Source organism: Brachycentrus maculatus, unplaced genomic scaffold, assembly GCF_059751285.1.
Source record: "Brachycentrus maculatus isolate JH-2025_06_01 unplaced genomic scaffold, ASM5975128v1 h1tg000586l, whole genome shotgun sequence".
NCBI classification, from domain to species: Eukaryota; Metazoa; Arthropoda; class Insecta; order Trichoptera; family Brachycentridae; genus Brachycentrus; species Brachycentrus maculatus.
In genome coordinates, this window is record NW_028281326.1 from 252,501 (window position 1) to 269,330 (window position 16,830).

At 33.2% G+C, this 16,830-nt stretch overlaps 2 protein-coding genes across 3 annotated transcripts in view; both read left to right on the forward strand.

Annotated features, from left to right (window-relative positions):
• The window catches only part of LOC148301278 (alpha-tocopherol transfer protein-like), a 9,534-nt gene extending 5,512 nt beyond the window's left edge, over window positions 1-4,022 (forward strand). Inside the window, exons 3-6 of the mRNA XM_088273528.1 lie at window positions 925-1,177; window positions 2,249-2,359; window positions 3,307-3,443; window positions 3,672-4,022. Coding sequence (XP_088129654.1) covers window positions 925-1,177; window positions 2,249-2,359; window positions 3,307-3,443; window positions 3,672-3,783 — 613 coding nt within the window. The 3' untranslated portion in view covers window positions 3,784-4,022. The remainder of the gene's footprint in view (window positions 1-924; window positions 1,178-2,248; window positions 2,360-3,306; window positions 3,444-3,671) is intronic.
• Window positions 4,023-7,702: 3,680 nt separating this feature from the next.
• Window positions 7,703-16,811, forward strand: LOC148301279 (alpha-tocopherol transfer protein-like). 2 transcript variants are annotated; one of them, XM_088273477.1, is made up of 7 exons: window positions 7,703-7,955; window positions 9,266-9,425; window positions 11,149-11,398; window positions 12,507-12,617; window positions 13,726-13,862; window positions 14,064-14,179; window positions 14,334-16,811. In XM_088273477.1, the coding sequence occupies exons 1-6, from the start codon at window positions 7,862-7,864 to the stop codon at window positions 14,173-14,175; spliced, it is 864 nt and encodes a 287-aa protein (XP_088129603.1). In that variant the 5' UTR covers window positions 7,703-7,861; the 3' UTR covers window positions 14,176-14,179; window positions 14,334-16,811. The 2 variants fall into 2 exon arrangements, with proteins under 2 accessions (XP_088129603.1, XP_088129604.1); XM_088273478.1 differs by lacking the exon at window positions 12,507-12,617 and having other exon boundaries at window positions 7,755-7,955.
• The last annotated feature ends 19 nt before the right edge of the window (window positions 16,812-16,830 follow it).

The following is a 16,830-nucleotide window of genomic DNA, read 5'->3' on the forward strand; positions in this document are numbered from 1 at the left end:
TCTGTCCTGATACACACTCCTCGCCTTCTTCACATCTATACATCTAGTCATACATGCCCTCCGATTACGCAGACTTTAGACACCACCAGATTTTAGGTTCTGATTGATCTGATCCTGCCAAGTCGTTTTCGGTCGTCCTTGTTCTGTTTTCCCAGCCACATTCGTCACATATATTTTCTTAGTCATTCTCTCGCTATCCATTCGCTCCACATGTCCATACCACCATATAGAACTCTTCCTAATCTTCTTAATTATTCCTTGTTCAGAAAACCTTACATTCCTTTCTTATATCTTCGTTTTTAATTCTGTCATATAATGATTTTCCACACATAATTTAAAAATGTAATTTTTCATCATTCAAAACCCTTTTTCACACCCGATGGTGCATAGGGCACTGCATCATATAAACACAATGTTATCTTAATCGCTAACACATGAAGGAAAGGTGATCACCCCTCTGTTAGGTACCAGTCATAGTAATAGTGAATAAATATTAGAGTGAAAAAATCACCTGTATTTATTTGACCCTCTTTGAGAATCGAACCCGGGAACAGTACGGTGCTGAACATTACACTACGGAGGCGGGGACGGAGGCTGTTGTAATTTTTTTTTAAATACTCGAAAACCACAAAATCGAAAAATAATATTGGAGAATTTTAGGCCCGCGGACCTAAAAACGTTTGCCATCCCTGACTTTATACATACAACTTAGTATTTTATACTACACAATTAATTTGTATTTTTTTTTTTATTTGTTCGGGAATTGTACAGCTTTACATTTAAAAAAGTATACAATGAAAAATAGTTATAAACATAATAGTTACATTAATAAAAATAAAGCCAATTAAACAATTCCACATTTTAGCTACACAATTTAGTATTCTATAGAGCTTTAATAATTCATTGTACTTTTCTTGCTTCCAGGGATTTTGTATTTCTTCCTAGGAGAACGAAAAATAATTACAGGATATGTTTGATGCGATACGCGAAAGATTTGCCGGAAGGCTTTACACTAAATTCTATACTTAAATATTCCTATATGAACATAGATTTGTTGACACATTTGGGTCCTGCGATTGAGGGAGAAATCATTATTCTTGATATGCAAAGAGCGCCGGTGAGACTCGTCGGGCAACTTGTTTTATCGACAATGAAATTGCTCGGAGTGTACAATCAGGTAGGTCAATCAAAGATTTTTCCTAACTAACTAACTAACTATAACGCCGTTCCCCCGCAGCTGTAGGCAAAGAGAATAAAACCCCATATTATTTTTTGACATCTCATCAAAGATGAAGTAGAATATGGAAGTCTGGGCATTTATGGGACTGACGACCGTCATTGGCTGGTTTAAGTGATCACTTTACACACCTGTAACATTCACCAATTCTACACATTATTGACAACCACACTACTCAAATTCTTGGAAGTTCTATATATATGAACCAATTTTGAAACATTGTTCTTGAATCATCAAGTGAAGAAAAAAATCTTCATGTCAAGAGACATCTATTGGTGAGATGAAAAGAAGCTTTTTATTGGGCAGAAACTCTTTTATTAGTATGTGAGGTCCGAATCCTGGATTATAATCACACACTTGAGAAACGCCAGAAAATATCATTTTCATTTTCATTATTTAAGCTTATAATTTGAACAGATAATTTATTCACAACATTTTGAGTGTGTCCAAATACTTGTTCACAAAATCTGGATTATCTCCAATTGCAGGAGTTATTTTTATATTATTTTTTGACATCTCAAAAATCTTATATCCGTATTTAATCAATCATGCAAAGTTCTTCGCGATTAAAGATAAAATGATTACTACTAATGTTTTCAAAGTCCCTACCACTGTCAGCGGGACATGTAAGTTAATACTTACTAGTGTGTACAATCCACCATCACATCCTAATACCCAGGGAGATAGCGGCTAGCATCTAATCATGACCTAAACAGTACTGATCTTATTATTCATCTTATCGTGCCACCCACGCTGAAGGTTGGCAATTATCGTGACTATTTATACTTTGTCTCCAACCGCTCCAAACAGCGACTAGAGCTACAATGAAACCACTCTCTCAAATTGTTAACCCTTTTCCTCCATCTTTTTGTTTTTATTCCATCACCTCCACGCTGAAATTGTGTTTTTTTTTTAAATTTATTTATTATTATTTTACAAGCCCTTCGTTGTTGATGTTACTTAAAATAAATAAACAATATGAAAAATGTAATTTTTTTTCTTACTTTTAAGCAAGCATTTCCGCTCAAAGGAAAGGAGTTGCACTATTTAAATACAATCCCATTATTTGAAAAGCTTTATCCCATGTTCAAATTTGCTTTTAAAGAATCATCTCTGAAAAATGTAAGTAAACACCTTATATTATTTTTCACTTAATTTTTTTTCAAGTACCTATGAGACAAAAACCCACGAGCTACAATAAACTTATTTATAGTTGCATATACAATAATATTTTGAGTCTGTTCAAATCTCTATATAAATACTGGATTTAAACCGACGAAATTTTATCTAGATTGATGGATGAGACTAGCTAGATGTAATGTCATCCATGTTTCAACTTGAGATGAATCGTTTTTATATGAAAAAAGATGGAAGTCTTAGCATCCCTGGGATTACGTCTGAGCATTCGGCTGGCTTAAGTGATAGTTGTTCGAAAGTATACAAACGAAATATGTTTATTATGATGATATGTGTTTGATACTCATATATCATCCGCAGGGTAAAAAAACCAGTGTCTGATAAGTTGTAGATATAATATTAATGTGATGGGAATAACAAAGTTTGCGATTCTTACTAGTAAGACCTTACTAGTAATTATTTTTCTAATATTTCTCTTTATTCGAGTTCTCCAGTCACATAATGAAAACTTACCACTCATTTGACTCACACACACTGAGTCACATACGAATCAAATCATGAACAATTTAGAAAATTTGGAAATATACAAAAATTGAAATACCGATAAAACATAAATTAATAATATACTTTTCCAAAATTCCTCACCATTATTGTCTATTTTCCTATTAAACCAAGTCCCACCTCTTAACCCCCCCCTCTAGTTATTACCCCACCCACATCTACCAATACCTAAATGTTTTTTTGCTTGTTAGTTTGTGTCAATGAAAACATCTGTAGTTTTCGAAATAAAATTCAATTAGTGGTCTCATAATAGTGTTAAAAATATCAATAAAAATCTTGAAAGTTATAAGCTCTTTTTAAAGGTTTATCATTCGACCCTTGAAAATTAATTTGTTTCATCGACAATTTAACCTGTAATTGTTTCTTTTCAGCTTCATTTTCACTTACCAAACTCACAAACCATTTTTGATTTTGTCCCAAGAGAATTACTACCGTCTGAGTATGGGGGGGATGTAGAATCTATTGAGACTCTTCAGGCACAGAATATTAAGTTTCTCTTAGATAATAGGTAAGTGCTCACATTTGATTCGGTTATTGTTGTGGACTTTTCATCCCGAGCTCTGTGGTTCGATCCCCGGTCTGCCGCAACTTGACCAAGATTTTTTTAAAGAGTAGTTATACTTGACATTGAGTAATCGGCTCATCGATAGGATCAAGAGTTTCAAGTACTTAAAATCTATACCGTGTCACAGTCCTCAAAATGCATACACTAATTCTGCTTATCATTTGTTTTCAGAGACTACTTTTTAAACGAAAAGCACTGGGTTGTTGATGAGTCCAAACGACCTGTACAAAGAACCGACGACTTGCTAAACCAAGGATCTTTTAAGACCCTAAATATCGACTAATTTAATAAAGAAAAAGAATAAGTGAGCTATTAAATTTGTAAAAAATTATCAAATATTTTATAAGGTGTTCTGGTAAAAAAATCAACAGTGCGTATATAATTGAATTTGGGGTTAGTTAGGCTACGTAAGGTTCGAATAGGTTTGGTTATTAGAAATATTGATTTGATTTATATCAATAATTGTCTTCATTAATTCATTAATAACTGATTAAAACTTTTTATTTTATTATATGCACGCTTTAGTCAATAAAAAGAGTGGAAAAGGTATTTATTTATTTAAAAAAAACATAAACGAGGACGACAAAATAATTGTATTCATAAAGTGAGCTTGCTTCTAAGGTTAACATGCCATATATAAATAACGACATGCATACATTCATACATACATACATACAAACACACACATACACACACACACTTATATATATATATTTATATATATATATATATATATATATATATATATATATATATATATATATATATATATATATATATATATATATATATATATATATATATATATATATATATATATATATATATAAATATATATATATATATATATATATATATATATATATATATATATATATATATATATATATATATATATATATATATATATATATATATATATATATATATATATATAATGGACAAACTGATTATATTGTGATGTTCGAGAAAGACCAAAGAATTCATGCTGCGGAAAGAAAATACGATTTAAAGGCATGGCCTAGGTGACGTTGCCAAAGAAGGACTTACAACCTGAGAATGAGGAGAGCTGTCCCCAACAATCTACAAAGACAATAGGTTGGGATGGAGCCAAGAAGAAGATTTATGAGTATTCTCATAGTGATAATTCTGAAAAAAAAAAAATATGGATGAGTACTTGATCTGTAGCATATTCATTCGGACCCCCTAGAATTTATTATGTAATTACACGTTTTCAAAAATAATCAGTTATTTATTATATGTACAAGTGTATATTATTTATTGATATTCACAAATGTGTATCAAGAACCATCCTGCATGTTAGGGAAAATGAACCTGTACATGTTGCGCTTCCAATAAACCGGCTATTAGTAATTAGAGGTAAGGCACCCAAAGAAACGGGTCAAATGACAATTTAGTATCAATTTGCATTAAATGAGATCCTAACAATCAAAGGTAAGGCACCCGAAGAAATGGGTAAAATGACAATTTTATACCAATTTGCATAAAATAAGATCCTTAAAATTAGAGGTAAGGCACCCAAAGAAACAGGTCAAATGACAATTTAGTACCAATTTGCTTAAAACAAGATCCTAGTAATTAGAGGGAAAGCACCTAAAGAAATGGATCAAATTTTTAACCCGATGGTTGCCAGAGACGAGATATCTCGGCAAATGGCGGAGTGCCCGTATGGCCAGAGACGAGATATCTCGTCAGTACTTTTGATGACGTATTACTCCGCAGTTTTAACTCATATTGACAATCTGTCAAAAACGGAACATACATTGCCATCAGTTGAAGTTGTCACAAAATATTTTATAAAGTTTTTAAATACTTTTAAGTGATTTATCGGTATCACTTTCAGCTGACAGTTGACAGATGTCATTAGGGCTACCACTCAAACCACTTGAAATATTGATTATTTTAATCGATTGTTTTGAACGCCAGGGGTTTTTATTTTGCTCAATTTTTTTATGTTTTTCTTATTATTTTAAAATATTCCATTGATAAATAATAGTTGTGTTAATATTAAATTTAATAAAAACTTGCGTGTGCGACTTAGTGTGACAACCCTGAAAATTTGAAACTGGTTTAACTTCAAGAATAAAACTCTAACAATCGATGCGGGATATAATATTTGGTAAGTAAATTATAATTCAATAAAAACAAAAAAAAAAAAATCTTTAGACAACTTTTTTTTTTCAAAAAAATACTTGGCCTGTTGAGCACTGCGGCGTAATTTATTTGCGGCTATGAAAAGGTTAATACTGCTTATAATATTTTCAAGTCTGCTTTGAATATATGTTTGTTTAAAAATTCTTACTCTGTTATCAAATACAATAAACGTCCAATTTGTTTTGCAAATCGTCCAATTTGATTTGTAAGTCCCCCAATTTGGTTTGTAAAATGTCCAACTTGAAGTGAAAAACCTGTATTAAAATTACCAGATTTATATCCTATTATCTCTGTTATATATTTAAACAGATTTAGATAACAATAGATTTAGTAGATTTCAATAATAATTGGCTTATAAAAAAATCCCTTGACAAAATGTGACTCAAAGTACAATTGTTACTTTACCTCATAATAAATTTAAAAATCAATTTTTATAAGCGTTGTTGAGTTTCACTGATATAATATGCAAATTTTGTGACTTTTCACTTTAGTAAGATTCCATATACATATAACCTTTTTCTCGCGATTGTTTCTTTTACTTAGCATAGTTTTTTTTACTTAGCATACCAATATACCTCGCTCAGTCCGGTTTATCAATTACATTTAAATTTTGAGCTGGTTAAATTCAAATTCTTCATAAAATTATATTTGTTTCATTTTCCTGTTTTTTCATTGTCGTTATTGTATCATATATATGTTTAAAAAAGACAATTAAGTTGAATACAGCAAATAAATCAACGTTACATGAAAAAATACAATTTAGTTGGCTTGGCCATGTACCGAGGATGCCTCCCGAGAGCTGCCATCAAGCTTGCCTCCTTTACAAGGCATCACGTTCCCGCCGCCCAGGACGTCCACTGCTGACAATTCATCGCTAGTTCTAGTCTGACTTCGGAAGGCGAACGTGACTTGGGCGGATGTAAAAAAGCTGGCAACCACAGAAGAGTGTCGAGTAGTTTGTGGTCTCCATATGCTCCTATAGAGAGCGGATATGGATTATGAAATTTAATAAAAAGAAAAAGTAAAAATTATTTTGGTCTCTTACTATATTCTTAAACTTTTCAGTTTCTCTTTTTCTCGGGTCACAATCTGTGTGATGATTGGTTTGGTTCTTTAGTGGTCAGTCTTCACATTTCTCTATCCTCGGGACTTGTTTCAATGTACCTTCATAATGACGATAAGAAAAACTCAGATTTCACCAAAAACATTTAAAAATAAGTGCAACATGTTTATTGAGAACTTTATATAAAATACTAACATAAATATCGCCAAAATCTGACATACATACTAGTTGTCACTACATTCTTTACATATCGCTCACTCCTTTCAACAACGTCATATATCAAAAATCGTCAATTTTTAGTTGTGCATGTTTTCGGATTGCCCAAAAGATGTACTATATCCCAGCAAAAGAGGCATATTTTTAACTTAATATATACCCGCTACAGGGCAGAAAGTGTTGTTTTTGCATTTTGAAGAAAAGGTATTGTTTAATTATTTTTTTAAATATACTAAATATTTTTCGAATGGAGATAAAAAAAACATTGAGGTTTTACCTAAAAAGATCTGTTGCACAGTAAAAAGTTCAATAGTGGCTTGATATTTATTTTTAATACATTGTATTATATTTTTAAACTTTAAAAACGTTCTCCTGAAAAATCAAGTTTTTTGATTTATGACGTTCTTGAAAGGAGTGAGTGATATGTTACCTCGGCGCTTCCCACAGATTGGATGTCCGTCGTAAATTTTTACGAATGTCTCATAATCTAGAGTTAAAAAGGATAAAATAATCAAAAATATTTTGTGAAATAAATCTATGAAAAAAATTTGCCTTCTAAATTTTTATTTTTATTTTTAAATATCCAATCAAACGATCCCATGATCTATCTGTAATAATGTTTTTTCAATGCATTTTTTTCCTGCTGATAAATCAAACCGTACTTAGCGAGGTGATTCAGTATTTTTTATTTATTTTTTGTCTTTAATCGAGCCTTTGTACTGTTGAAAAAAAAATACGGAAAAATGTTGATTATTTATTAACTATTAAAAAAAAATTGTGTTTTTAATTCATTTGTAACATCTTGGAACGATCCATTATTTTAACGTAGTCACAAGAAAATATTTCATAGGAGACGCACTTGTGGTATACAAACATATTATATGGTATTGATTTGAAACATAAGAAGATGAACGAAGAAAAAACACGAGAACCATCAAATGAAGACGTGAAGTTTATACAGGAATGGCTCAAATCACAGCCTCACCTACCAGATTACATGGGTAAAATAATAATCATAATACATAACATTTCAGTGTGCTGAGTTTGGTAGAACAGTTGTTACTATGACAGAAGCTGAGATAAGCACTATCGATAAAATTAAGAAAAGTGTGTTGAGATGGTTTGGACACGTGGAACGAATGAGTGAGGAAAGAACGGTAAAACAAATTTATTAATGGGTGAAGTGTTTGGGAAAAGGAGCAGAGGAAGACCGTGGTACACTTGGCATGATCAGGTATATCAATACTCAAATAAATAAAGTGTGTCAAGAGTCAAAATAATCGGCGGGTATATATGAGGAGATGCAAAGACAGAGTGGTTTGGCATTATATTCTCACTGCTTACCCCCGCAGAGAAGTGGCCTTGTGGTTAGTTAGTTAGTTAGTCAGTTGTTATGATATTATTTTGGACTTATATGAGAATTTTCTTTTCAGCTTTCAAAATTTTGCATCGATAGTCAGCGATGTGAATTATGATAAATCCACAACCTTCTCTCCTTGTCCTTAAAATATTGTTCTTCTTTCCTGACATACCGCCGTTCCCATTGCTCCAACCACTGATGATCGCGTGGCAACCTTGATTTAGTCGGTCCATCTTGTGGAGATCTTCCTCTTCTTCTACTTCATTTGACTTCTCCCGTAACAATTGACTTTTCAAGGGCTACTATCGCGATGTGTCCGAAAAACTGAAGGACTCGTTTCAAACAGATGGTGGTAGTCTGTCATGTATATTTTTAGCTTGTTTGAGTTGGAAATGATTGTTCTTCTCGCGGTCTAGGAAGTTCGGTGCACGTCTCCAAGACCACATCTCAAAGCAATAGATTCTTTGTCTTTTTTTCATGATTCTCCCCCAGATAGAAATATACTGAAATTTACTATCCTAGTAGTAGAGTTTAAGTGTTATTGGCATTAGATGATAATTCTATACAGCTTATAATTTGATCAAGTTATTTTATTCACATTTTGAGTGTGTCCAAAACAAAAAAAACGCAAATCTGGCTTTCCTTCATTAAGAAGTTATTCTTATATGTAAAAATAACTTCTGTGTGGAGAAAACCCAGATTAGTGAACAAATATTTGGACATACTCAAAATGTTGTGTATTAATTTATTTTTCATCATAAACATAATTACAAATTACAATAATGTGCCCTCAATGAGTTTTTCTGTGCCGAGGGCATATTTCAGTTTATATGCTTTGTTTTGTTTGATTGGCTACTTTGAAATTTTGATAAAATAAGAAAAGTTTGCCATATACAGAAGTCCAAATGCATAGTGTTTTGAGGCATATAAATAATTTTTCTATACTTTTAGATGAAACAGTTATCAAAAAGTTTTTATACAAATGTGGAAACAGTCTTCAAAAAACAAAGGCCCAAATAGATAGGTATTTAACTATCAGATCTAACATACCGTGTGTATTTGATAACAGAGATCCATTTTCCGAAGAATTTAAAAGAGCCACAAATTCTGCGTAAGTACAAATACCATTAAATTATAATTTAAATTAAATATAAATTTTACGGTCCGCCTCCGTGGTGTAATGGTCAGCGTGTTTAGCTACCGTGCTGGAGGTCCCGGATTCGATTCCCAGGGGCGGGTGAAAATAAATATTTGTGATTTTACACTGTAATATTTATTTAATATTACCCTGGACTGGTTCCTGAAGCGCAAGAGTGATCACCTTGCCTTCATGTAAGTAATGATCAAGATAACACTGTGTCAATTCGATGCAGTGCCCTATGCACCATTGGGTGCGGATAAGGGTTATAACTAAGTATAATAATTTAAATATAAAAATTAAACATTTGCATAAGACCACTTTATTTATTGATGTAAACACGACTAGTAGGTCGCCTAGGTGCCACCACCAATTTATTGCCGTAAATTAAATTTGTACATCTCTTGAGAAAACATCCTGTATAAACTAAAAATCTTTTATACACCTTACTGCTTATCCGGAAGTATACTTGGATACACTGTAAAGCACTCTAATCGAATTATTTTTATTTACTGACTTCATCACACACATATTCAATTTCAATTTAAATTTATTTATTTCAATTAATATATACATTATAAACTATAATTTTTATTAATCGTATACATTAAAAACGCATTAAAATAAAATATATTCAACTATTGCTAAAGGTGTAGAAGAATCCCGCTTCGGAAAACTCCTTCAGACACATCGAACAGATCAATATCCAATGATATATTTTTCAACATAGCGGTAGCTCTTCCTACAGGCATAAATATCGGCAGGTTGGTCCTGTGTATAGGAATTTGAAACAATCTATGTCGACGCTGTCTTAGGTAACTATCGGGAACATACAGACCAATGTTCCGGATAATTTCAGGATTATTGATCATACCGCGCAACAACCGATAAAAATGCGTAGTCAAATTCACATTCCTTCTAGTCTCTAAACTATTGTAGCCAAGCATACCCTGGAGAAACTCGGTCGGGCAGAGCCAAGGATAATAGTCGTACTCTCATGTAGAGATACCTCAGAAATTTCTTTTGGACTTTCTCTACCATAAGAGAGTACTTAAGCTCGTGTGGTCCCCAAATCATTGAGCCACTCTCGAGTCTACTTCGCACCAAGGAGTTATAAAGAGTTCTCAGCAGGCGGGTATTTTCGAAAACCCTGGCAGTACGCAGAACAAATCCTAGCATTTTCAATGCATTACCACTGACCGCCTCTATGTGATCTAGAAATGTCAGGGCGCTCACAAACCTAACGCCCAGATCCCTAACATTCAACGCTCGCATCAGATTTGGTCGTTCATTTTGTAGCGTTTTTGCGCCCTAGTGAAAGACGTGACCGAACACAAAACATTAAACATTAGTTTGTTTCATCTTCCCCATTCACATATATTTGATATATCTGCTTGGAGAAGATAAAAATCGTCAAAAGTTGTCACCTTTAAGAAAAGCTTTAGGTCATCCGCAAATAACAGAAACCGTGAGTTTAAAATTACATTCTTAATATTATTAATGAAAATAGAAAACAATAGTGGACCCAGGTTAGAGCCTTGCGGGACACCCAAGAAAGTATTGAAGGACTCTGACGCAAATAGACCGTAGGAGACGTATTGCTTTCTGTTTTGAAGGTGGCTTCAAAACAGAAAGGAAGATTTACAATTATGTGGTAAATATTTGATTTGTAACCTTATATTTTGTGCTGTTTCAGAGACGTTCTATTTCTCCCAGGAGTGACTAAGGAAAATTATAGCATCTGTTTCTTGCGATACCGAAATATTAAGAATATAGATGTGGATGCAGTAATGAAGATGACATATATGCTTCTTGACAAGAACAACGCCTTGAACAAAACCTTATATGCAGGAGAAATCTTGGTTATGGATCTAAAAGGACTAACTTTGAATACTTGGGCACAATTCATTAGACCTTATTCGCCATTGTTTTCACTTTACATTCAGGTACCTATAAAGACAAATAAAGTATTATGACTGTAAAATGGAGGTCAGACAAAAAATATGCAAAATTTATTTTTGAATGTCACAATGATAGGATTACAGCTTGTAGGAAAAATAAGTCAAAAGAAACTAGGGTAACTGTACATGTTGCAAACAATGTAACCAATTTTAATAATTATTTTGTAAAAACATGTCAATAAATAATAAAATGATGTCCGTCAAACTGTGAGACTAGTTTAATCTGTAGGTTCGTTTAATGTGGTAATAAACACACTTATGTATTGGTGCCTGCAAATTGTTAACTGGTCGAACCCGGTAAAGGCGCTGACATTTAGTTTGAAATATTCATAACGTGTGAGCGTGCATTCCCTGTCTGAACAGATCGAAGTAGATCACTCTAAATGAAGCGAGAACTGTTGGGCGCTTAGAGCGGGTGAACATATTACATTATATACCTATCAGATAATGGTCTATCTTTTTGTTCTTCCCAAGAAAGAACACTTTCCATTCCTCGCCATAACACATCATTTTTCTGTTATGAATTTCGTGTCCAAGCGGCCAGACTATGGAATGAATTACCTCTCCTTGTAAAAAATGCGCCTTCTCTAATAACTTTTAAGAAACGTCTTAAACATTACTATTTATCATTAGAATCCTAACTGTCCATCAAACCTCCTCCCTTAGTTTTTCCCTCTACCTCCTTCCCTAAACTCCCTTTTTTTTGCCCTCCTTATTATCATCTTTTGTAATTTATGTTTTTTTAAATGTTCAAGTACTATCTACCCTCTGATTGCAAACAACTATACATATATGGTATGAAATGTTTTGATCAATATCACTAGTCTGTTTTTGGTTGTTTGGAAAATATTGCTTTTTAGCAATAAGCCCGCCAATTTACATATTTCTTTTCTGTACATGAAGTTTAAACAAATAAACATGTTCACTAGTTGAAAATGCGGAACGCCACTTGTTCATGATTGTAGTAGATACATGCCATTAGATGTTGGTTACAGTGACTGTATATTATATGTGTTGTGTTTATATTAAATTTAGTTACCTATATCACAGTTGCCATAAAATAATCATATTTAATATTGTTGTGTATTTCTAGAAAGGTCAACCTAAGACAAGCGTGCAAATCCACTTGCTGAATGTTCCACCAATTATAGACAAAGTCATGTTATTATTTAAACCCTTTATTAGGGAAAAAACTTTGAAAAAAGTAAGTAGTGTTACGGTTTCATAATATAAGTCTCCTTGATGAAGACGCTTCCTTTAGAAAAAGTAGTCGTGATTGAACTTCAAATGATATTTGATAATGTCGAGAGTAAAAGAACCACCTCTTTTACAAACTCCTTGCCTATATTCTAGATAATCCTAGCAGTGTGATATATTCAACCGTGAAACAGAATTTCATAATTTTAAATAATACTAAAAAAGGCCTTTAAGAGATAGACTTTGTATGACAACAACGCTATTCAATATAGAATACATAGGAAATGTCTCTAGTATAATCATCTATGAAGAAACCTTAATACGATAACCAACCCTCTTCAAACCAATGGAGAATTTTTTCTTTTTGTATTAGCAAAAGAACTTTTATTTTTTTAAAAACACATGACAATTGAAATCATTCTTCCTGAAATCTGTTAAGATAAAACAGACCAACTGTTGGCACTTCTAACTTTAATCTAACTTCTTAAAAAAATCATTTAAACAAGCTTGATTAAGGCTCTCAGGAGGCATGCGGAGTACATGGCTAAGCCAACTGAATCGCCTTTTCTTGACGACAGTTGTGACCAAGATTTGCTGCGTCCTAAGCCTTATCTCTTCATTCCTCACAAAGTCAAACTACCGCACGCCTAAAATTCTCCGCAGACACCTATTCTCAAAGCTTAGTACACGGCTGCTCTGGGCCTTTGTAAGGTGCCATGTTTCACAGCCGTATAAGAGAACAGGAGCAATGCAGGCATGATATGTGACCAAAGTAAATTATAAACAAAATCGTGGGTACTTCAAAGATTTTCTTAAAGAAATAACACACAAAACCTATATTTTAGAGGCTTGCCTGCAGCTAGGATAAAAAGAATTGGGAAGGTATTATGAAAAATATATCACAAATACTCAGACCAATTGAAAATAAATATTTTTCAAACTCATTTTACAGTTTCACATTTGAGTGACCACCAACTACCTAACTGCGCCTGAAATAATTTTATATGTCGGTACTTTCCTTCTTTGTGCAAATACCTACCCTATTCAGTTTACTTGTAGGTACCTACTCTCTTATCTATTGATCTCCATGTAGATAAAATGTTTGTGTATTTCAGTGTCATTATCATTTGCCCAATTCAGAAACAATATTTGATTTCATTCCAAGTGAACTGTTTCCTTGCGACTATGGTGGAACAGCAGAATCGTTGGAGAGTATGAAAATGCAAACTATTAAGGAACTTGAAGATAACAGGTTTGTAGCGTTGAATATGTAAGTATATTACTGTTATTAAATGCAAAGGTTTCGACAAATCTGCCCTTTAAAATACAAAAATTCGAATGAAATTTCTCCTCTCCCTCGATCTGCGATGTTAAGATTCTATTAAGTGTGTGATTTCCAAGTTTAATTTGAAAATAAAGTTTTACAAAATTAACATAAGTATTTTTTTTTCAGAGACTTCTTTTTGAATGAAGAATTTTGGATAGTGGACGAGTCAAAGAGACCAGAAAAAATAACTTATGACCTTCTTAATGAAGGTTCTTTCAAAACAATAAGTTTTGATTAATCTGGTCAGTACCTACCTGATTATTGATTAGTATTGACTCCTAAAACACCGTCCCTGGACGTTACTGTCCTAGACAAAGGCTGTATATCCTCAATGTATCATTGATCAATGTTTATTTTATGACTGTGTATGTACATAATTGTCTTTATATTTTTTAGAGACTACTACTTGAATGAGATACAATGGAGAGCAGATGAAAAGGAAACACTATGGATTAGGAATAACTTTTGAATTAAGGATTGCACAAGGCTTTGAAAATACATTTTTACAATTATTTTACTAACATAGAAAAGACACAATTTTGTGTATATCATATTCTGCTATTAAGGGTAATACTTTTAATGCAGGGGCATTCAAAGTATATAATTACGTATTACCATAAACAAATAAAATAAGTATTAAAATTTTATAATAAACAGGGATAGGATAGACCAATACAAAAAGCTAAACCTCCAAAATATATAGGAAAGTATAACATGGTGCCATTAGAAACAGATAGCACAAAAATTCTTTACGAAAACAGACTTATCAACCAAATATCTCAAAATGCTGTTACTGAATCTTACAATGTCAGGCATGGGAAAATATTAAATCTAATATTGACAATGCTGCTAAAGAGGCTGTAGGAAACGCACTGTAAACATAAATGCAAAGAGACAAACAAAACCTTAGTTTACTAATGAAGTTAAGGTACTTGCCGAAGAAAAGAAGAAAACCAATCTGAAATACAGAAGCTCACCGTCACCAGAAGAATATGCTATATATGTGACAGTAAGAAACAAGTGAACTCTAAGTGAAGTGGACATAAATAAGATCAAGCAAGACTACTGGATGAGATTCACAAAAGAAATGGAGTTCGACCTGTATGGAGCCTAAAAGAGGGTCTGGAAGATGCTGAGGAAATGTAAAAAACCCATAAACGAATATACACAAACTATAAAAGTAACTATTTAACAATGGGAAGACTATTTCAAACGACGTTTTAGAACGGCAGAAGAATATCAGGATCATTTTACACATAATAACAGTACGGAAGAGGTCACTGAACTAGAAGTGAAAAAGGCAGTCAAAGGACTAAAGAATAGAAAATCTCCCGGGCTAGACAACATCTCAAATGAGTTGATAAAATATGGAGGAGATAAAATTCATACAGAAATATACAACCTTATATCAAAGATATTTAAAACATGTAGTATACCAACAGAATGGTGAACAAGTGTAACTGTGCCCATATTAAAAAAGGTGATAAGAGAGACCCTGGAAACTACCGAGGTATAACTCTTCTTAGCTGTGCTCTTAAACTTACAACCACCATTGTCAGAAATAAATTGGAAAGACAAATCACCAATTGAAAAGAACAACAGGGGTTTAGAAAAAATAGATCAACAACAGACAAATAGTTGTTTTGACAAATATTTGTTGTTGGACAAATAGTTGAAAAAGCAATAGAGTTCAATAAGCCAGCTTACCTCTGCTTTGTAGATCTTATTTGATAGAGTCAGATTACAGGACGTCATTAAAATTCTCGATGAAAAAGAAATACCCGCTAATATTGTGAAACTTATAAAAGATCTAAACACCAACAGCTACACAAGAATCAAAGCAGATGGCGAACTCACAAGTTCAGTTCCCACTCCAGTCGGAATCAGACAAGGAGACAGCCTGAGCCCATTTCTTTCCAATTTGTTTATGGATAAATTGATAAAAGAGGTTGCCAATATGAACCTGGGGTACCGACTGGGCGGGAAAAGAATCAGAAAAAGTTGAACAGGTGATGAAATTCAAGTATCTAGGAGTTGACATCAGCATCCACGGTGATCTATATGGCGAGACTCAGAAACAAATAAACAAGGCTGCGGTTATATCTGGATGCCTCAGAAACTCGGTGTGGAGGAACAAACACATGAGAATAGAAGGTAAAATGAAAATATACAAAACATGTGTTCGACCAATAGCCACTTATGGGATTGAGGCAACAGCAGATACTTCCATAACAAAATCTCGACTTGGAACCTCCGAGATGAAGACTCTGCGATCCATAGCCGAAACACATTGCGAGACCGAGTAAGAAATACCGACATCCGGAACATGTGTAAGACGGAGGATATCGTGAGGTGGGGACGATAACGAAGGCGATACTGGAATGAACATATAAACAGAATGTCAGAAGACAGACTTCCATGTGTCGCCCTTCAAGGTAACCCTGAAGGACGCAGACACCCAGGCAGACCTCCGAAAAGATGGAAAGACAGATGGGAGTCAACATCCCAATAGCGACATGCGGAGGCACAAACAGATCCCTAGGATCTACAAAAATAAGAAGAAGAAGAAGGAATAGGATCTGTTATTATTTTTCATGTTGGTTTATCCATGTAGAAGGAGAACTTTCTAAATAGCTTAGACCCCACAGGTGATGGCTTTCTTTCGGTTGGTGTCACACATTTCTATAATGCGGTGGTGGTATATCATTCTTTGGATCTATTAAAACGGACTAAAAAAATTGAAAACTGTTAGTAATGTTTTTTTTCTCACTTTAAATTATGTAGCATCATTCATAGAAATCACAATCAAAATCGTTACACAAGAAATTCATATAAATCCCTTTGTTATAAAATAAATAATCTGTAAAAAGTAAACTTTTGTTTGTTTTCATTC

Excerpts from the sequence above, each read along its gene's own strand:
- LOC148301279 (XM_088273477.1), top strand. The coding sequence starts at position 7,862 with ATGAACGAAGAAAAAACACGAGAACCATCAAATGAAGACGTGAAGTTT. Across the intron at positions 9,426-11,148 it reads AAAAGAGCCACAAATTCTGC|AGACGTTCTATTTCTCCCAG; the intron begins GTAAGTACAAAT and ends GTGCTGTTTCAG. Across the intron at positions 12,618-13,725 it reads GGGAAAAAACTTTGAAAAAA|TGTCATTATCATTTGCCCAA; the intron begins GTAAGTAGTGTT and ends TGTGTATTTCAG.